Source organism: Drosophila suzukii, chromosome Y (assembly GCF_043229965.1).
Source record: "Drosophila suzukii chromosome Y, CBGP_Dsuzu_IsoJpt1.0, whole genome shotgun sequence".
NCBI classification, from domain to species: Eukaryota; Metazoa; Arthropoda; class Insecta; order Diptera; family Drosophilidae; genus Drosophila; species Drosophila suzukii.
Genome location: NC_092085.1, coordinates 3,419,990 through 3,442,065, shown reverse-complemented (window position 1 = coordinate 3,442,065; position 22,076 = coordinate 3,419,990). Strand labels below are relative to the sequence as shown.

Below are 22,076 nucleotides of genomic sequence, written 5' to 3'. Positions count from 1 at the left end.
TTGCCTCGCGCCTAGTTTGGTCGTCCGTGGTCGTGACCGTTTCCTCCACTTCTACCGCCTCTCTTACCAGTTCTTGCACCGGAACTAGACCAGCTATGACCAGCGCAGCTTCCTCAGAGATTGTCCGGAAGGCACACGATATCCTTGTTGCACATAGTCTGTGCGTGCGAGCCACGCCACTCATATACGAGGGCGTCGTGGCGGCTTTAGCCCACACCGGGGCGGCATAAAGTACTTGGGACGTGACGACGCTCGCTATGAGTTTCCTCCGTTCCTGCTTTGGGCCCCTTGTGTTCAGGAGAATCCGCGCGAGCGATCTGGCGGTCGCAGCGGCCTTCTTATTGGCGTACTCTAGGTGCTCTTTGTAGGACAGCCTGGTGTCTATCATGACGCCTAGGTATTTTATGGCTCTTTGCGAGACAATGTCAACCCCTCCGACCGTCAGCTTGGCCGTCACGACGAGTTGCCGGCTGCTTATAAGGACGGCCTCTGTTTTATGTGCCGCGAGTTGGAGCCCGGCGAGTGAGAGCCATGATTCCACCTTCCTCACCGCAGTGTTTGCCATGCCCTCCACTTCGGCTATCGTCTTGGCCACGATCGTGATGGCGACGTCGTCCGCGAAGCCAGTCACGTGGACGTTTGCAGGCATGGGAAGCCTCAGCACTCCGTCGTACATAGTGTTCCACAACAGGGGGCCCAGGACCGATCCTTGTGGAACCCCAGCAGTTACGCAGTACTCTTTCGGGCCGTCGCTCGTATCGAAAAGCAGCACCCTTTCGCCGAGGTAGCTGTCGACTAACCTGGTGAGGTACTCCGGAATCCGTAGCCGCCTTAGTGCCTGCATGATCCTCGTCCAGTTCGCCGTGTTGAACGCGTTTTTGATGTCGAGCGTGACCAGAAGGCAGTACTTCTTTGTGCCGCCTTTCCAACGCTTCCCGCGTATGGCTTCCGCAGCTATCCCGGTGACCGTTCGGATCGCGTCCAGCGTGGACTTTCCTTTGCGTAAACCAAACTGGGTGGGGGATAGGCCACCAGCCGCATCTATGGCCAGGTTTAGCCGTTTCGAGATAAGCTTCTGAAACACTTTGTCAACAGTGTCAAGCAGACGAATTGGCCTGTAGGAGGAAGCTTCACCAGGCGGCTTCCCAGGTTTGTTGAGTAGAAGCAGATTCTGTACTTTCCATCTCCGGGGAAATGTTCCCTCGCGCAGGCAGGCATTGTAGAGATCCGCGAAAGTGCCTAGCCGAAGCGCAAGCGCCACCTTCATTGCTCTGTTGGGCACTGCGTCGGGTCCTTGGGTTTTATAGTTCTGCAGGCTGCGTCCTGTTTCAGCAACCTCGGCTCCGTTACTTCCTCGATCTCCCACGTAGGCGCCGTTTCGTGCTGTGTGCTTTCTTTGACGCTACCTGAACGAAACAATGTGCGAACAATCTCACTAAGGGATTCAGGGTCCGTTGGATAGCGGCTGCCTCCGTTAACTCGCTGTAGGCCCCACCCCACGGATCCTGTTTGGCTGCGTCGCACAGCTTCAGGAAACATTCCCGTTTGCTGTCCAGAATGGCGTGCTTCAGGGTCGTCCTGGCTTGCTTGAAGACGACGTGTGCGGCCTCGGCCCTGTCGGTCCTTCTTGACCGTTGAAGAGCCCTTCTGGCTCTGAGGCAGATCCTTCTGAGGGTCGCTATCTCCGAGTTCCACCAAGGTACCGGCTCGTGGTCTCTACTGTATGGTTTGCGCATCAGCATCCCTGTCCTGCACGCATCCTCCAAGCTGGCTGCTATCGCGTCCGCGTTGGTGTTCGCGTCTGCTTCAGTGGAGCAGTGCATGTCGGCGAGGCACCTGCTCATCGCCTCGGCGTTTAGCGTCTCCTGGTGGTAGCCCTTGACTGCTCTGTTACGGGTTTCTGGTCCTGGCCGTGTGCCCACTGTGCATAAGATTGCCTCGTGGTCGCTGGCCGTGAAGAAGTCGCCGATTCTCCAGTGAGAGCGCCGGGCTAACGCGGAGCTCACAAATGTGAGGTCTATGATAGACCCAGCTCCAGCCCGATTGAACGTCTCCTGGATCCCTTCGTTTAGCAGCGTGACGTCTAGCGTTGCAAAGGCATTGAGTAGGGTGTGCCCCCTTATGTTGCTGCTGGGGCATCCCCATTCTTCGGCCCACGCGTTGAAGTCGCCTGCGATGATAGCGGGGTAACGGCCCCTTGCGTCAAAGGCGATCGTGTCCAAGGCATGGCTAAAGTCCGTCGTGGAGAGGCTAGGTGCTAGATAGCAGCTGTATACCCACATTTCGCCTATACGAGCTCGGGCGAAACCCGAGCCCTTGTGCACATCCAGAAAGGATTTACCGTTTCTTCTGCACAGCCATATCGCGGCCTTGCCCGATGTGTCCGTTATCCAGTCTTTGACTTTGTAGGGTTCACTGATGACAGCCAGGTCCGCCTTACATTCCCTCGCTGACTGCAGGAGTAAGTCCTGCGCAGCCCGGCAGTGATTCAGGTTTATCTGGATCACTTCCATTCGCGGGGTTTGGCTACGGCTCTTTTTGCGGCGTGAGGACACCGCCTGCTTCCTGCTTGGTGGTTCCTCGACTTCGGTCCTCCTTCGGTGCATATAAAGCATACGCTCTCGTTGGGACACTGAGCGATTTTGTGCCCCGTCTTGCCGCACTTAATGCAGCACCCACTTCTGTCCACTTTGCTATGACACTTTATAGCAATGTGGCCAATCTCTAGGCACTTGTAGCACCTGGGCTGCGAGTCCCTCTCCTTCACCTTGCAGATAGACCATCCTAACTTGATTTTACCCTTGCAGAGAACCGCTTCTGCGTCTCTGCTGGGCAGTCCAACCACTGCCGTCTGGGTGTCTCTGTGTGATGGACGTAGACTCCTCAATTTGACCGATTCGGCGTTCACGGCGAATTGGTCCACCAGAGCTTTGGTGACATCTACGGCCTCAACTAGCGGGTCAAGGTCGCTAATCACCACCGTCCTTGTCCTTGCGCTTTCGGATAGCGCTCGAACCGCAGTCGCTTCTCCTAGGACAGCCTCAAGGCTCTCTTTTATTTCCTCCGTGCTGGTGTCCTCGCTTCTGTTGAGCTCCAGAAGAAGGTTCCCGTTCGCTGTGCGCCGGACCTTGTTTACACGGGTGCTGAGGCTTTGTAGCTTGCCGTCGTCCCTACGGGTTACCATCGCTAAGACTTCGCTGTAGGTCTTGCCATTTGCCTCCACTATAAGGGCGTCCGGGCGGTGAGGCTTTCGCGCCCGCTTTTTTGGAGCAGCCTTTCTCCAGGCGGTGGTCGCGTCCTTTCCATCGTCCTTTCCAGCGCTGCCTCCCGCGGCTGTTTTTCCTCTGGGGTCCCGTTTTTTGGCATGCTCCTCATGTGGGTTTCTCTTCTTTTTCTGCTGGGATCCCGCTGGCGCTCTTCGCGCAGACGATTGCGCTGGTGAAGTCGGGGGCTCTCCCCCGTTTAAAACCGTGCCGGGTTGGCTAAGCCTTCGCCACTTGTCTGTTTGCGCCGCGCTGGTGACCATGGGGCCTTGTGTCGCGTTTCGCCAGAACTCCGTTTGAGCGGCGTTGTCCTTTTGAAGACAAACCGGAGTCTGTTGCTCCTTGCTCTCGCTGTTTCGGAGAGGGCCTTTGCACTTGTTGCACTCCGTGGGCTCTTTTTGCTGGTGGGAGTCTCCAACTTGGTTGAAGGAGATCACTGCACCTTCTTGGAGGGACTTCATCCTCGAGAACATCGCTTTCATGGTCACATAGATGTGACGCACCTGCATTACGCTCGTGAGGTGGAGGACTTCGTCGAGAAGCGCTCCAATCTCCGCGAGCTGTTCTGGTCCAGTGAGCTCCTGGTCCGCTTTGGGCCTCTTGGCAGAGGCAGTTCTTTGCTCACCGGTTGGGCTGCCTGGGTCTCTTTGGCGCTTGGCCGCGTCCTGCAACTTATCATCTTCCCGCGTGGACGGCTGGCCCGCGGGCTTTTCCAGGACTGGTGACCTAAGAAGCTTCGAGCTGCTCTTGAACGCTCCGGCTGCTTCCGTACCTTTGTTTTCAATCCTCCTGCTTAAACTTGGTGCATTCACTGTCGAGACGGCCAAGTTCGCCACCGTCTCGTCAGGTTTGTTGTTGGGAATGGGATTTAGGGCCTCCAGAATCCGTGCCCTGGCCGTGGGGGTTCCCACGGGTGGATTTCCACTTGTGTGGTTGCCACCTGGAGTAGTTTCGTTTTTTGTCGACATTCCTTTCATTTGTTGCATTTTATACCTACTGCCAGGTTGTTTGCATTTTAAACCTACTGCCAGGTTGTTTGCATTTTATACCTGCTGCCAGGTGACGTGACTGCCGGCCAATATGGCACAGACGCAGACCACGCAGCCGCCCAGTATGGGTCAGACGCTACGTGGGTTTTTTGCGATAAGTTCGGTGTGCGCGGATCGAGGTTTCCACCGGTGGCCGCGGATTTCCCCACGACTTTCCGATGGAGGTTATACCGCCTCTACTCGGTCGCCAGAGCCCCGTTTCACGGTGTACCGCGTTAGCGGGGGGGTTGGCAGTCGGTCTGCTCCTTGACCTTTGGCACCAGGAAGACCTCTGCCGTGCAGACGTGGTGACACTCGTTCGGTCCCGGACTCCTTGCCAAGAGGAGAGAGAGTTGTGAAAGCAGAGAGTGCGGACGCGTTCTAAAATCGCTCCGTTTATTCCTTGAAGTTTTCAGCTGGACGGGAGGCCGTGGACGACATCCAGGAGCAGCTTGGGAATCTATCCCCAACAGGTTTGGCGGCCAGGCAGGGGCCGGTCGTAGATGAGGGAGGGGAGGCATCTCTGCCTCTTATTACTTTCCACTCGTTGTTTGTTTAGCAGTTGCCAAATTTTTTCACTCGCGCTTTCTATTTTTGCAAACACTGAATCAGTGGTGGAAAGCGCTTGCGCGACCAGCTGATCGTAGTGTGCGAAAGGGGCTGCGGGTGCTATAGCAGCAAGCTTCGGACAGGGTGCAGGCCAAGCACATAAATAAGTGCGTGCCGTAGCACGTAGGGAATTTTGGGTGGCTCTCTAAAAAAAAAAAAAATTAGAAAATAAAAACCATAAGTCTTATTACTAAGACTTATCCCCCTTTATTTAATAATTCATGAAAATATTAAAGTCCGATTGGAAAACAGCAGATACTGCGGGTAAAGATCCAAGCTTACTGCAGTACCATCGAACTCCCCAGGCGGGGAAATGGCGGGCAGGGGATCGGGGGCACAACACCCTGGCGCTAGCCTAGGGGTTGGGCCAACCAATAGTGGAGGCACGCCGGCAAACAAAGGCCTGGCGGCGCCGGCTAATGCCGACGGCTTCCACACGCCTTTGTCCAGTCTACCTGACTGGGCCAACACGGGAGCTGACCCTTCTAAAAAAAGCAGTGTAATGGCGAGATCGCCAGAAAAAAGGGTGGAGTGCAGTGGCAGGCAGCCTGGCACCCCCCCAGCAGGAGATAAAAGCAGCCCATAACCTGCAGATGAGGAGCAGGGGGATATGCTGAAGCAGCTGACGGGCCTGGGATCAAAGGCCAGGGAGCTGAAGAAGCTAATGGAAGGAAAGCGTTCCATTACTAACCCCATGAGGAATATAGTCGACGACATCGACTATCTCCAGAGGGAAGTCCTGTCGGCTGTGCAATGCATAGTCGAAGAACAGGAAAAAGCTAAGGAGATAGCAAAAAAAACCTGCGCAGAAGTGCTCGCGAGCGGCACCAGCAAGCGACCCAGGGGTCAAGAAACTGGGATGACGCTAGCGGTACCAGCGAAAAAGGCGATGCATAAGGCACCGGCAAGTGATGCCAGTCAAGGTGTAAAGAAAGGGAGACATGCTGGGACAGTTAGCACCAGCAAGCCCCAAAAACCTGGGAAGAAGCCAGAGGAGTGGACACAGGTGAAGCAGAAGGTCCGGAAGCCCAAGGTGCGACCGCCACGGAACGACGCGATAGTCATCGCAGCCTCTGCTGGAGGGTCCTATGCCGACATCCTTAAAAAGGTTAAGGCTGAACCGCAGCTTAAGGAGCTAGGACAAGCAGTACAGGCCGTTAGGCGAACAGCAAAGGGGGAACTCCTAGTGATTCTAAACAAGGTCTCTGACCCGAAAACCGTAGAGCTTCAGACCACAATGAAGGCTGTCCTGGCCAACAATGTCGACGTCAGAGCGCTGACTGAGACAATGCTGATCGAGGTAAAAGACATCGATGAGACCACCGACAAAGCAGACATCTTATGTGCGGTTCAATCACAATTTGATGTGGAACTGCCAGAGTCCGCGGTGGTAAACCTAAGGGTGGCATACGGAGGCACCCAAACCGCCACACTAAGAGTTATGCCCGACATAGGGAGGCGACTCTTGGAGAAGGGCAAAATAAGGCTGGGATGGACCTGGTGTAGAGTCCGCTCAAAGCAAACACCTAAAAGGTGTTTTAAATGTATGGAGTTTAACCATGTAGCAGGGAATTGCAGGGTCCAGGAGGACTGCTGAAAATGCTGCTACAACTGTGGCGCAAAGGAGCACCAAGCCAGAGGCTGCAAAGCAAAGGCCTGCTGCATGCTATGCAAACGCAAAAAGGAGAAAGATTGCGATCATCCAACAATGAGTGGGAAATGCCCGTACTTCAGGAGGGCTATGCAAGGGCTTAGGGGTAAATGAAGTTCCTTCAGATTAACCTAAGCCATTGCGAGGTTGCCCAATCGTTGCTAGAGCAAAATGTCATCGAGAAAAATGTAGACATGGCACTCATAAGCGAGCAATACAGGAATAAAAATTCCGGAGAATGGGTAACAAATAATAGCAAAAAATCGGCAATATGGAGCTGCGGTAATCCAAGGCGACAGATTAGCAAGAAAAAATGCGGAAATTGCTTCGCTAGGGCCCAAGTGAATGGTATAGCTTTCTATAGCTGTTACCTGCCGCCAGGCCTTAGCCTCCCCCAGGCAACATCTGCGCTCGAAGAGATTGCAGAAGACGCCCGGGAAAATCGCCCCGCCGTAATTGCCGGGGACTTTAATGCCTGGGCTACGGAGTGGGGCTCCCCCCGAACCAACGCGAGGGGAAAGGCGCTACTTGAGAGCTTCGCCGCACTTGACCTAGTGCTGCTGAACTCTGGAACAAAACCGACTTTTTCAAGAGCCGGCACCAGTTCCTTCATTGACCTCACATTTGTGAACACTGGATTGGCCTCGGGCTCCAGCTGGGAGGTTAGTGACACCTACACGGGTAGTGACCATGCAGCAATAATCTGCACGATAAATTCTAGAAGTGGCCCACCACGAGTCCCTAAGACCGTGCCAGGGTACAAAATAGAAACGCTAGACGTGGAGATGGTACAGATGTTGTTCGAGGACCTCTCCACAAGCGGCTCAGCTGAAGAAAGGGCAAACCACATCGCAGAGTACACCAAGGTAGCCTGTGATGCATCTATGCAGAGAAGAGGGAAAAACCCATCAAGAAGAAGACCTGCATACTGGTGGAACCAATCCATTGCGGAAGCCAGGAAAGACTGCCACAGGGAAAGACGCGCATACCAACGCTCAAGAGGAAGGCCCGAATTTGAGGCACTCCAAATATACTTCAGGGAAAAGAGACGAGCCCTGGAAAAAACTATAAAAGAGAGCAAACGCAGGTGCTTTAACAATATCTGCGAGGAAATAGACTCCAACCCATGGGGCTTCGCATATAAACTCGCCACAAAACGGCTGCGGGTATTTAGTCGGCCATCACCGACATGCCCAGTCAGCCTAAAAAGGATCGTGGAAACACTATTCCCAGAGCAAGAAGGTATGGCGCGGACCTCACTGATCGTGAGCAGGGCGAGCATAAAGCTCACAAGTGCCGAAGAAGTCCTCCAGGTATTGAAGACAATACTGGACGACAAGGCACCGGGACCAGATGGAATCCCGAATAAAGTTCTCAAAATTGCCATAAAAGCAAATACTAAAGAGTACGTTGACATGTATAACGCATGCCTAACGGAAGGTGTGTTCCCTAGCCGCTGAAAAACACAGCGGCTGGTACTCATACCAAAGGGGGAAAAACCCGCGGAGGAGCCTTCTTCGTATAGGCCACTCTGCATGCTGGACACGGTGGGTAAAATTCTCGAAAGAATAATCCACTCCCGGCTAGAAGGTGCCCTTGCCGAAACCAACGGCCTCTCAGAGATGCAGTATGGTTTTCGGAAGGGGCTATTCACCATCGACGCCGTCGGTAAACTGTGTGAAATCGCAGATAAAGCCATTTAGGGGAAAAGGTGGTTGTACGGCACTAAGCAGTACTGCTTAGCGGCAACGTTGGATGTAAAAAACGCTTTCAACTCCGCCAGCTGGCACCACACACTAAATGCACTGAGCAACTTAAATGTACCAGTGTATATACAGAGAGTAATAGCGAGCTACTTTGAAGGCCGCCTGCTCCTGTACGATACTGATTCCGGGCAATCGACCCACAGGGTCACCGGGGGAGTTCCCCAAGGATCAGTCCTAGGCCCTTTGTTATGGAATGTCATGTACGATGGGATACTTAGGATCACGATGCCCGAAGGGGCACGACTCATTGGTTTCGCGGATGACGTGGCCATAGTGGTTACGGCAAAGAAACTCCCAGATGCGGAAGGAATCTGCAATGAAGCGGGGAAACGAGCAAGCGCATGGCTCGACTCCAAGGGACTCGCCTTGGCAGCGCACAAGACTGAAGCAGTCCTGATAAGTAGCAGGCAGAAAGTGGAGGCAGGTACTATCAAAATTGGAGAAGCCACAATTACATCGCGTCCAAGCCTAAAATACTTGGGCGTCATGATCGACCACCGGCTTTCTTTCAAAGAACATCTAGCGTACGCTAGTGGCAAGGCAAGTAGGACCGCGGCCGCGATATCGCGAATTATGGCGAACACTCGGGGACCAAGGCAACCAGGACGTAGATTACTGGTTAGTGCTGTCACATCGACGCTGATGTACGCTGCTCCCATATGGGCTCGAGCCACAAAAAATGGAAGTTATATGCAAGACGGCGACTCCGTGCAGAGATTGTGTGCACTACGGGTATGCTGTGCGTTCCGCACGGTATCCCATGACGCGGCGCTGGTAATATCGGGAGGCATACCGATTGATCTGCTGGCAGTGGAATCAGCTAACATCCGCGCGGGCAGCACAGGGGTCGCAACTGCAGAATCCGTACGGAAAAGGTGCAGAGAACTCACCATTGCTAAGTGGAAAGAGAGGTGGGTAAATAGTAGCAAAGGACGATGGACGTATAAGCTTATCCCAGAACTGCAGAGATGGCTGGGACGGAAGCATGGACATGTGGACTACTACTTAACGCAACTGTTGACGGGACATGGATGCTTTAAATACTATCTGAATAGGTTTAAGCATGAACGTTATCCGCACTGCCCACTCTGCGAGTCGGATAATGAAGACGCAGAACACGTGTTTTTTGTCTGTCCGAGATTCGAAAATGAACGAAGAGATCTGAGCATAAGGGTTGGGAGGACGCCAGCCGCTTGTAACCTGGTGGACATTATGCTTGAATCAGAAGTAAATTGGTCTGCGGTTTGCAACATGGCCACAATAGTACTCAAAAAACTGCGCATCGCAGAAAGACTGCGAAATTCCAAAAGGATAGAATCCTAGAGAGCCCTAAGGGCATTCCCCCCCCGGCGAAGTAATACCTAACGGCAGTACCGCCGGGGAAGCGGGGAGGGGGTGGAGTTTTTACTGGGTTAGAGTCCCAGACTTCGGCAAGCTAGTTCAGCTCCGAGTTGGCTTTCGATGCTTTAAACCACCACTAACACAAAAAAAAAAAAAAAAAAAAAAAAACTCCTTGCCAAGGAGTTCGATCAGCAGCCCTTAGATGTATGCTACTGCTGAGCGCCGATCAACAAGTGCAACCCGTAGCGGGTAGCAGTCGTCAGCACGACATCTACATGTAGGGTCTCGGTCTATCATGGCAGGGAGCTTTTGCCAGCTTGCCCTACGATCAGCTGGATCTGCTGACGTTGTGCAACACTGCTCAGGCCAGCTGAGCGTAATGCGGCACAAAGCGTGGGAAGCTGGAGAGAAGGTGCATCTAGAATCACTCAAGAGAGTGCTACTTGGTGCCGCTTGGTTCCCGAGGAATCTCGATGTCAGCCTAGATGCCTTCTGGAGTTCACGGTGGGTTTGCCTTCATGTGCGGAGACAGGTGAGTCCCTAAGCCGCCCACTGGAAGCCGCGAGCTGCCGCGCCGCTGCATGTGGACGCTGCTGGCCGACTTTTTCAGCGGAGCGCTGGATCCCACACCTTCACTCACTGCACACACTTCTTCAATCCGTCCAAGCTCTCCTGGTGTGTGTGTGTGTGGCTACTGCTGATGTGAGAACGGAGGGGGAAAAGGTAAACAGAACCTATCGCTTAGGCTGAGCTAAAATAATTATTGTGTATCAATATAACTACAAATCTTATGATTATTGGCTAAGCTTATATATTAAATGCACTGTACAATGTTTTTTTTACAAAGTTATTCGCGAGGGTTTTGTTTGCTGTTGGCGCTGGCGATGTTGTAGCTGCTAGCTGGCGTTGTTGTTGGCGCTGGCGGCCGATGCTGTTGACGCTGGCGATGTTGTAGCTGCTAGCTGGCGATGTTGTTGGCGCTGGCGGCCGATGCTGTTGGCGCTGGCGATGTTGGTGGCGCTATTTGTTAGGGGTCAAACGAGTCCTCACATTCCCCTCCTACTTCGGGGGGCGTTGAGAAATGTGGGTGGCCGTGGCTTGCGTGTTGTCATGCGCCACAGGTGTGACGGGTTGTCCGACGCCATGTCTGTAGGGGAGAACAAAAGGGTATTAGTGCTTTGTTTTAACGATTACTAACTGGGTTTTTACTTTACTTTGTACGGGCCCTCGTACTTGGGTGCTAGCTTAGCGGCAAAGTTATCCGCTGCCCTGGACAAATGATGCTGTTTTACGAAGACCAGCGATCCTATGGTCGGTCTCCACGCACGTCGCCTGAGATCGTAATGCTTCCGCTGCTCCAACGAAGCTCTCTGAGTGTTCTCCTGTACTACCTTGAAAATGTCCCGTAGCAATTCCGCTTTCGCTTCGGGTGAACGTGGCGCTTGGCTTGGTCCTGGAGTCACTTCATCATACAAGGCTCGTGGGAGTCGTGGCTCTCTGCCTTGGACGATGAACGCTGGACTGAATCCGGTTGATTCTGAGATGCTGCTATTAATTGCCAGATTCAGTTCGGGCAGAAGTTCGTCCCACGTCGTCTGCTTGTCCTCGATATACTGGGCGACCATCGTTTTAATGGTGCGATTGGCCCTATCTGTCGGGTTCTGCTGCGGAGTATAAGGTGCTGTATGTTGGATCTCCATTCCCGCCTGCTTGCAGAAGGCTTTGAATGAACGACTCGTAAACTGTGTCCCATTATCGCAGACAAATGTTCGGGGAATACCAAAGTGATTCAAAATCCTCTCCCGAAAGGATTTTTCGAGATGCGCCGAAGTAGCTTTTCTCAAGGGGACCAACTCAACCCATTTCGAAAAGGCGTCGAAGAATACGAGCAGCATCGTATTCCCACTCTTGGATCGCGGAAGGGGCCAATAAAATCGGCGCAGACAGTATCGAACGGCTCGTTAATCTGTCTGGTGAACATTTTACCCGCCGGTTTGGTTTGGCTGACTTTGAACCGTTGGCAGGTGTCACACTTGCGGACATACCTGGCAATATCGCGGAAAAGACCTGGCCAGTAATATCTCTGGGCGATGCGGGTGGTTGTCTTCCTGATTCCGAGATGTCCTGCCGTCGGCTGGTCATGGCATTCCGACAGTACTCGCTGTCGGTGTTCCTTGGCTACGCACAGTTTCCAGGGCACGGAGTCTTCGTCGTCAGGTCGGGATCCGATATGCCGATAGAGCTGTTGGTTCTCGTACGCGTAGTCCGGGTAATCTTCAGGCCTGTCCTGAACAAGTTTCAGCATCCGCTGGTACCATGTGCATTCCGGCTTATCCTCCTGGATCATCTGAAGTACTTCCAAAGGCTGTCGAGAAAGTGCATCTGCAACAATGTTCTGGCTCCCGCGTCGATAGGTGACGTCAAACTGGTACTGCTGCAGTTCAAACGCCCAGCGCGCTATGCGGCCGGTGGGATTATCAATCGAGTTGAGCCACTTCAAGGCGAGGTGGTCCGTTATCACCTCAAATCGATAACCTTCCAAGTAGCATCTGAGTTTCCTGATGGCCCATATGATAGCCAGACACTCCTTTTCTGTGGCGGAGTAGTTCTCCTCGGCGGCGATGAGGCGTCTGCTGGCGAATGCGTTCTCGTTGACTCGTTCTTTTCCCTGGATTTTCTGCGTTAAAACTGCTCCTAGGCCGATGTCGCTGGCGTCTGTTTGCAACACGAACTTCTCGTTGAAGTCGGAGCAGGCGAGAACCGGCGCCTCCGTGAGTTTTCTTTTGAGTTCCTCGAACGCATCTTGCTGCTCCTGCTCCCATTGCCATTTCTTTCCTTTCTTGAGTAGCAAAGACATGGGCTGCACTACGCTGGCAAAGTTGGGTACAAATCTCCTGTACCATGACGCAATCCCCAGACATCTCCTCAACTCCTTGCATGTGGTGGGCGGACTCAGTCGCCGTACTGCCGAAATCTTGTCGGGATCCGTGTGAATTCCCTCCTCACTGATGACGTGTCCCAAGTACACCAGGCTGCGCTTAAAGAAACTGCATTTCTTCGCGTTGAGACGAAGGTTCGCCTTTCGTAGCCGTCGAAATACTTCTTGTAGATGCTGCACATGCTCCTCCAGAGTGCGGCCGATGATGATGATGTCATCCAAATACGCAAACGCGCTGGGCTCCATGTCCGGTCCTATGACGCTGTCGAGCGCCCGATGGAATGGGGCTGGTGCTGAGTGGAGGCCAAACGGCATCACTTTCCAGTGGTACAAGCCCCTCCCGGGGACTGTAAATGCTGTGCACTCGCGGCTGGACTCGGCTACAGGGATTTGCCAATATCCGCTCTTCAAATCGAGCGTCGATATGTACTTGGCATGGCGCAGACGCTCCCAGATGTGTGTTATCCTTGGCAGCGGGTATGCATCTGGAATAGAATGGGCATTTAGTTGTCGAAAATCTACACATAGTCGCATCTCTCCAGATTTCTTGCCCACGAGTACAATAGGGGCACTGTGGGGGCTCCGAGAAGGCTCTATACAGTCGTTGCGTAGCAGTTCGTCGATCTGCTCATCGATAATCCTCTGCATCGCGGGATTCTTAGGAAAATACCTCTGTTTGATGGGCTTATCATCTCGCATCGTGATCGTATGCTCAGCGATATTTGACACTCCCGTCAATCCTTCGAATTTGGCCAATTCCTCCTGTAGGAATTTGTTTACCCAGGGTTCTAATTCTTCTTGCTCGGCGTTTGCGGTGATTGCGGCTAGTGCTACTCCAGTGTCAGGCGTGTATCCTGGTCTGACTGGGGAAGGCGCTCGCCCTTCCTCTACTGGTTCCGCTGAAACAGTAGCATGATTCCGTCGAAATGGATTATTTCGCACGGCGTTGTCGTCTCGAGACCCTAAAATACTGCTGGTCGGGGTGGTTTGCACCTCGTTATCTGGATCGTTGTTTGCTGGAGTGAACGCATTTGTCAAGAGAGGAGGCATAGCTAAGTCGTTAGTGGGGCTGCTTATTAGGAGAGGGTACAGCTGCAGCGAAGCGCGGCCGCATTGGAGAGTGGCAGACATGCCCGGCTGGGTACGACGGCAACACTCGAGAGTGCGTACTCCTCTGCGACCACAATCCCAACAAAAGAGGACTATGGGATTGCGACATGTAGCTAAACGGTGACCCTCCTGGGCACAATTCCTGCAAGCAAGACTGAAGTTCGGCACCATTGACCTGTTCCCCACTCGAGGAACTGATTGTAAAACTGTGGCTGGGGTGGGTGGTCGTCTGGCCGGTCGTGTGAAATTCTGTTGACCTATTGGTGATGCTCCTGCATACGCTGGGATCTCGTACTCGTTCCTTCTAGGCGCTGGTTGTGGTTCGGCCAACATTCTGGCATGGCTTCCTGTGCTCCGATCGCGGGTGACCTCGTAGTTTACCGCTAAAGTGGTAAGTTGCTCCAAAGTGGTGAAGGCGTGCCTCCTTGCGTACATCTGGTACTCCGGTTGGAGATTTTCATAGATCCGGTCCAACTCCTGCTCCGCATTATACCCCGCTCTGTGCATCATGAGTCTGATGTTGACTAGGTATTGTTTGAAAGTCTCTCCCCGTCGCTGATCTCTGGTGCGGATCTCATCCTCGAGTCGCTGAAAGTACCTGGGTGGCAGAAAGAAGTCAAGAAACGCCTTCTTGAAGTTCGTCCAAGATTTTCCTAGCAGCTGGCTTGTCCGAAACCAGTGCTCAGCTGTATCCGTCAAAAGACCAGGGAAGGCCTGCGGCATCTTCTCCACGTCAACTTCGTGTGCGGTGGCTCGTTCCTCGAGGTGTTGGATGAAGGTTATGGGGTCCGTGGTCCCGTCAAAAGTGATTCCCCAATTCTTCAGCTTTTCCGCTAGCGTGGCTGCGGACACCTCTGATTTCCTGGGAAAAATATCCCGCTTGACCGGATGGATCTCCGTGTCTCCGACTACATCGGCGGCACCTCGGCCTTCCAGTGCTGGCACCTGAAGCTGTGTTGGACCCGGTGGGTGTGGGTTCGGAGTCGGTGAACGCTGCTTCCTATCCGTTAGGGCGGCTGTAATTTCCGCTTCGCAATCCTGTAGCCGCTCGGCTATCTCCAGCACGTGGTCGTCCCGATTATTAAAAGCAGACAGCCGGCTCCTCATTTCCTCAACTGTTCCGGTTGCTTCCAAGGAAAACTCCTTCAGAATCGCCTCAAATTCCCGCTTCCGGAGATACGAAATCCAACGCGCCCCCATATTGCTGTGAAATAATAGTTAACTGGCAAACGACAGGAAAAGTTTCGATAGGACGAGAGAAATTCTTGGACGAGGGTCAAACGATGTTCGAACTGGTTAAAATCTTCATTGAAAATTTTATTTTATTTGTCACCAAGAATTCACTGAATTCCCACGTGCAACGATGGTGACCACAATCCGATGTCAAACGACGATTTAAATCCTAAATTTTCTCGACGGTGATTAAATTTTGTTCGACGACGATGTAGTTTTGAATTTTTCCACGACGATGTTTTTGAGAGCTGCCGATGCACGTGTTGACTCGGCGATGGTTATATGAGTAGCCCCCAATGATGTGATCCCGTTGCCTGTACTTGATCGACTCCTGCTCGTGTGAGAGGGACGACGATGAGAGTGAAAACGAAAAAAACAAAATGGCTGCGCTGTAGGGAGTATACGTTAGCTTTTCCCTACCTCGTTCTTTCGAAACTCTCGTGACCTGAGTTGGCTAGCCTAGAGGGCTCTCGCTCTCTCTCTCTTTCCGATTATCTGCCTGTATGTGTTTCGTCCTCACTTGATTTGCTGGCCACGTGAGCTTGGAACAAAGAATCTCTGATTTTAGGTTATGTACTTTGCTCTGCTTAGAAATACATGTATGTGTGTCTGCGTGCGTTAGAAATTTCTCGCTGTGTGTGGGTATACTTTTGTATAAGTTCTCCCGAATGCCATGTGCTCTGCTTAAATTCTAAGTTTTTTTTTCTGAGGTTATGTTCGATGCGCTGGTATATTTTTGAATATATATATATTTTCCTGTTTCCTGCCCTAGAAATTTTTGTGTCCCTCGATATATGACTCTCCTTACGTTCCGACTTAAAAATTTCGCTTCTAAGTGACTGAACCGAAAATTTTCAAACTCTGTACACAGATGGGTATTTAGGCCATATTTAGGTCGTCTAAAATTTTCGTAAACCCCATGTCCCTGTTCGGGCTCCATTCTGTAAAGAAGTCTCGTAGGCTTTGTAAAGATATGGGACAAAAAGGTCTAAGACGAAAATCGGTTGGCTGGCGTGAGATGTAGAGTGCCAGCCACCGGGGTACGGAGTGAGAGAAACAGTTTATTCGGTGTCTGTAGCAGAGTGAAAAGCGTCAGCGGTAACGCGCATTTGGGCCTGGCTCATAGCATTCGCTACGAGAAGGCCGAGAGAGAGGGGATCGATTATGGGGACAACTTTTCCCTAGGGCAGAATTTATGGCCTAAAATCTAGGCATTTGTCTGGAAATATTCATATTTATCCGTGGCCAGCTTGATTGGATTTTTTTCCCCTACGAGTTGCATTAAAATCAGGCGAGAAATACTTTTATTGGGGTATTTTTATTGATTCATTTGTAACTCGAGTTTCTACTTTATTTTGTTTTCCCAGTGTAGTCGGGCGCGAGTTGGCTCAATACAGCCGGCAGTGATAAAAGAAGAAGAATAAATTTTCCTTTTAAAAAAATATTTCCCGAAGTTCCTTTGGAAAGAGGGTGTGGCAGTGCGTAGTATTTTTAATATCTGAGAAATATTTTTATTTAATTAATGAGCAACGGGTTTCCTAAAGTTGGGTCCACCCCTTCCTCTCGGTGTAGTCAGCTCGGAAATCAAATCGGAAATCAAAGTAGTCAAAGGGAAAAAGAACAACATGGCAACAACATGTGTTCAGATATGTAAGAAAATATTCTTTATTTAAATTCTTGGTTCATGTTTTTCAGTGCTCGAAATTAACGGGTTAGGTTAGGTCATGGTTTATAAATTCTAGCCTACTCTGGGCGAAACCGCATCGAGGCCTTCGAGAAATTTCTCATTGCACGGGACTCTCGCTGGCCAAAACGCGGTTCACTCCACTCACTCACCCGTCTCGCTCTCACGCACACACACACGCGTGACTCCGGGTGCTCCGCCGCTGGTCCTGGGCCGGCACACTCTCCTCGAGGTCGTCTAGGTAAACGCCTTTCTGGGTCACTTGGCATCAGCCCGAAGGCAAAAGACTCCTGTTGTCCACATAAATTTGCTCTGATCGCACTTCTGATCCCGTGCGCCGCTTTTGCAAGAGTCCCCTGCTTCTCGCACTTCTGGTCCGGTGCGCCGCGTTTTCCAAAAGTCACCTGCTCGCACTTCTGGTCCGGTGCGCTGCGTTTTCCAAAAGTGAACTGCTCGCACCGGTGCGCCGCGTTTTCCAAAAGAGAGACCTGTTTCTGATCCCGTGCACCGACTTTGCAAAAATGACTCCTCGCACTTCTGATCCCGTGCACCTCCTTTTCCAAAAGAGAGCTCCTGTTTCTGATCACGTGCACCGCCTTTGCAAAAATGACTCCTCGCACTTCTGATCCCGTGCACCGCCTTTTCCAAAAGAGAGCTAGTTAAGCTTTGCCGCCGCGTTTTGTTCCGGGTTTTTGCTGCACTTATCGTGGTGAATATTTCGTTGCTCTCCTGGTTTTTTTTTTATATTCATTTATTTCATACAACTATATACATTAAAAGTGAGTTCGAGAACAGGAGTAGGGGGCCGTGGCTGCGCGGTATCACCGCAAGGTATTGCTTCGCGCAATGGTAGCCACCTAGGCTGTTACTTCTCTCCTCTCGTTATCGGTGCGACGCAGCGTTCGCAGTACGCTCGCTGAGTAGGCTGCCGTCGCTTCGCAATTCGCCTCCTTCAGCAGCATGAGGGGCACAAAGGTTTCTGGCCGAACTCTTGCCCCGGTGGTCTCCGTGAGTATCTGGCGGTCATAGCCAAAGCGGCGACATTCAAAAAGGACATGCTGAGCGTCCTCGACAATGCCGCTGCCGCACTCTGGGCAACCGTTCTCCGTGTCGTGCCCGAAGCGCTTAAGGAAGCTTCGGAAGCAGCCGTGTCCACTCAGCGCCTGCGTGAGGTAAAAATCCACCTGGCCGTGCTTCCTACTTAGCCATGGCTCTATGCTGGGGATGAGCTTGTGCGTCCAGCGACCCTTGCTGGAGATGTCCCAGGCTGCCTGCCAGTTGACGACGCTCTGCATCCTGGCTCTTCTCTTCACCTCGGTCTTGGTACTGCGGTCCGCCTGTTCGCCTGCTAGAGCCGCGCGAATCTCCTTGGCCTCCCGCACCAGTTCACACAGGGGAACTTGGCCTGCGATGACAAGGGCTGCGTCGTCCGAGATCGTCCTGAAGGCACTCGAAATTCTAACGGCGCACAGGCGGTACGTCGAGTTAACACCTCGCATGTAGCTACTCACAGCAGTGGCCTCAGCCCACAATGGAGCCGCGTACAGCAACTGCGACTTGACAACAGTCGCGAGGAGCCTGCGTCTGTCCTGCTTCGGTCCCCTGGTATTCAGCAGGATCCTGCAGAGCGATCCTGTGGTTTCGCTTGCCTTCTTGTTTACGAACTCCAGGTGTTCGCGGTAGGAGAGGCGGGTGTCCAGCATGACTCCCAGGTACCTTATGGCACGCTGAGAAGTTATCGTTGACCCTCCGATCTGTATGTGCGACGACTCCACTGCTTTCCTGCTTGAAATCAGCACCGCCTCAGTTTTGTGAGAGGCCAGCTCTAGGCCCGCCACTGCGAGCCACTCCTCCACTGCTCGAATTGCGCAGTTTGCAGCTGCCTCCACGGCCGCAACTTCCTTGGCCACCACAACCAGCGCGACATCATCCGCAAAGCCCACAATGTCGGTGCTGCTCGGCAGTGGGAGCTTCAAAACACCGTCATACATCGTGTTCCAAAGCAGAGGGCCCAGTACCGAGCCTTGAGGAACACCGGCTGTCACCTCGTACGTCCTGGGGCCCACAGAGGTGTCTAGGACCAACTCCCTTTTGCTGAGGTAGCTGTGCACTACATTCAGCAGGTAATCCGGGATGTTGAAGGACCGTAGTGCCTCCAGTGTCCTCCCCCAATCGGCTGTGTTGAACGCGTTCCGTATGTCCAGCGTGACCACTAGACAATACTTTTTCGTCCCACCTTTCCATCTGGTACCCGCGATGGCTTTAGCAGCAATATTGGTGACCCTCTCTATCGCGTCCAGTGTAGATTTCCCTTTACGGAAACCGTACTGGTTGGAAGACAGTCCACCGGCGTCCTCCATGACAGCGTTAAGTCTTGTAGCAATGACCCTTTCGAAGACCTTGCCTATAGTGTCCAGCAGGCAGATGGGTCTATAGGAAGAAGCTTCGCCCGCTGGTTTCCCTGGCTTCGGCAGGAGCAGAAGTTTTTGGCGCTTCCACCTGTCGGGGAAGGTCCCTTCCAGCATGCACGTGTTGTAGAGCGATGCTACCACGCCCGGATGGAGGGATAGCAGGGTCTTCACTGCCCTGTTCGGGACCAAATCCGGTCCGGGTGCCTTCTTGCTCTTCAGGTTCCTTGCCGCAGACAATAGTTCCGTCTCCGTGACCGGACATATCTGGCTCCCAATTTGTCGCGTCCATCGGGGGATGCAATGGCGGCGACCCTCTGGAAACAGCACTTGGACAATGCCTTCCAGGACCGCTGGGTCAGTAGGCGACCTGTTGTCGGCACTCACACGCTTGACCACCGTCTTGTAGGCTCTTCCCCATGGGTCGTTTTCCAGCTCGTCACAGAGCTTGAGGTAGCTCTCCCTCTTGCTGTCCCGAATCGCCAGTTTGAGTGCCTGCTTTGCACTCTTAAAGCTAGAGTTGCAGGCAGAAAGGTTTGCGGTGCCTCTCGCCCTTTGGACTAACCTCCTGGCTCGAAGGCAGGTCCTGCGCAAGCTAGCGATTTCCTCGCTCCACCAGTACACTGGCGCGTGGTGCTTCCGAAAGGTCTTACGCTGCTGCATGCTTTGGTCACAGGCTTCCTCCAGTCTGGCTGCCAATTTGTTCGCTGCTACATCTGCCGAGTCCAGCTCAGATACAGCCAATCCCTCCAGTGCGCTGGCGAAGGTCTGTGTCCTAAAGGTGTCCTGGCGGTAGGCTTTTCTTGGCCCGGTCATCGGCTGGCTTTGGCACGGTGGACCGCCAACTGTCAGCAGGATGGCCTCATGGTCGCTGGCCGTGAACACCTCGCCTATCCTCCAGCGTGTGCTACGGGATAACGAGCTGCTTGCGAACGATAGATCGATGATTGAACCGGCCCCAGCTCTGTTGAAGGTGTGCTGTGAGCCCTCGTTCAACAGGACGATGTCCAGAGACGCAATTGCTTCAAGGATGGTGCGCCCCCTGGCGTTGGTATAGAGGGAGCCCCATTCCTCGGCCCAGGCGTTAAAGTCGCCTCCGATCACCACGTTGCTCCTTCCTCTTAGGTCGCTGATCAGCTCGTCCATGATCCTGCTAAAGGACGTCAGTGATAGACTGGGGGCCAGGTAGCACCTGTAGATCCATGTGCCGCCTACGTTCGCTCGGAAAAATCCCTCTACTGCCATCGTGTCCCGCATTGGTGGAACACTCACGCCGCAGAGCCACAGTGCAGCTTTGCCTGTGCGATCCGTGACCCAATCGCTGCTGCTTTCCACTCTGTATGGCTCACTGAGGATCGCCACCTCAGAACCCAGCTCACGCACCGTCTGCTTCAGGAGGTCCTGCGCGGCCCTACAATGGTTCAGATTTAGCTGAATCAATTGCATGACGGCCGAGGTCTCCCTGTCCCGCTGGTTGTGGCTGGGCAGAGTCTGCTTCCTGCCTGGTGCCTGGTCTCCTTTCTTCCTGCCGCAGAGCAGAATAAACATGAAGGCTCCTTGCTGCACTTGGCTGCCTTGTGCCCTTTTTCACCACATCTCATGCAGCAATCGCTCCTGTCCACTAGGCTCTTGCAGTTAACTGCAATATGCCCGGATTCCAAGCATTTATAACATCTTTGGGGGCCTGTTCTTTCGCGGATCCTGCAGATGGTCCATCCAATCCGCACCTCGCCACGATGGAGGACGGTTTTCCCCAGGGAGTAGGGCAAGCTGATCACAGCTAGCTGCGACTCCGCGTAGCCTCGACGCAGACTCCGAACTCCGATGCGCTCCGCGTCGATACCATACTGGCTCGCAATCGCAGCGCAGATTTCCTGCTCCGTCGCGATGGAGTCGATGTCTCGTATCTCCAGAACGAGCAGTTTGATCTCATCCGACATGGCTCGCACTGACGCTGCATCGCCTAGCACCCTCGCAATGCTCTCCTTCATGGCTTCTGCACTTTCTGCGCTGCCTTTGGCCACCTCGAGCAGTAGGTTGCCGTTAATGGTGCGGCGTACCTTGGATACACAGCTTCCCAAGTCCGACAGCTGTTTATCTTCCCTTCGAGTCACCATGGCTAACACCTCGCTGTACGATTTCCCGCTCGCCTGGACAACGACGGCGTCGGGTCTGGCGCGACGCGTGGCCCTCGGCTTTTTCTTGACCACCTCCCACTCAGCGACCGGAATTGCGGGGCTCACAGTCTTACTGGCGCCAGCGTGCGTCGCATCTCTCTCTTGTGGCCCTTTTGGCGGGTTCTTTCGGGTGCTCCTGGAAGCTTTGGCACTTTTCTGCTGCGTTGGGCGCGTGGATGGTGGGGCCACTTGAACCACGGTTCCTCCAGCCACAGTCGGCTGGCTTATCCTTCGCCAAGGCTCCGCTTGCGCTGCAGAATCTCTCCTCCAGACAGGCGTTGTCTGCTGTTCTTTGTCGGCGCTCTGCAGGCTTCGAGAGCATTTCGCGCACACAATTGCAGCATCTTGCCCATTCACCCTGATACTGTCGTCCTTGCCGCCCTCTCTGTTCGCCTCTAGGATGTTCGTGTGAAGCGCCTTCATGCGCACGAACGTCTCCCTCGTGGCGACAGTTATGTGGCGCGCCGTCTTGTCCATCATCTTGGTGGATACCTCCTGCAGAAGCTTCCCCAGCTCCAAGAGATCCTCCAGACAGGGTGCCTCGTGGGAGGCCTTGCTCCTTTTGGCCGGCGTTGTCCTCTGCGAGTTAGCTGGGCTCGCAGAATCACGCGTCCTCTTAGGGGTATCCTTAGCTTCCTCGGTGTCTACGAACAGCTCATCGACTTGGGTTGTCGAAGGTGCCGGCGAGCGGGCGAGCTTGCTGCCCTTCTTAAATGCCGCTGCAACTCCGTCGGTCCCATCTTCCCTCGGCTGGCGGGGAGATCTTGCCGCCACTGGTCTGCCCCCGAAAGGGTTTTCAGCCTCCTCCATCTCAGGCTACCCGGTTTGTTCGAGGGAGGCTCCCGCGCTGGCCACAGATTTCCCCTAG

At 53.4% G+C, this 22,076-nt stretch overlaps 1 protein-coding gene and 1 long non-coding RNA gene across 3 annotated transcripts in view; one reads left to right on the top strand and one right to left on the bottom strand.

The window, feature by feature from the left end:
• The window catches only part of LOC139353662 (uncharacterized), a 397,947-nt gene that overhangs the window by 266,833 nt on the left and 109,038 nt on the right, over window positions 1–22,076 (top strand). The gene's annotated exons all lie outside the window — the stretch shown is intronic.
• On the bottom strand, window positions 10,702–11,497 carry LOC139353636 (uncharacterized). The gene is made up of 2 exons (XM_070997978.1): window positions 10,873–11,497; window positions 10,702–10,805 (listed from the first exon to the last, which is right to left on the bottom strand). Exons 1-2 carry the CDS (start codon window positions 11,356–11,358, stop codon window positions 10,767–10,769), a joined length of 525 nt encoding a protein of 174 aa, XP_070854079.1. The 5' UTR covers window positions 11,359–11,497; the 3' UTR covers window positions 10,702–10,766.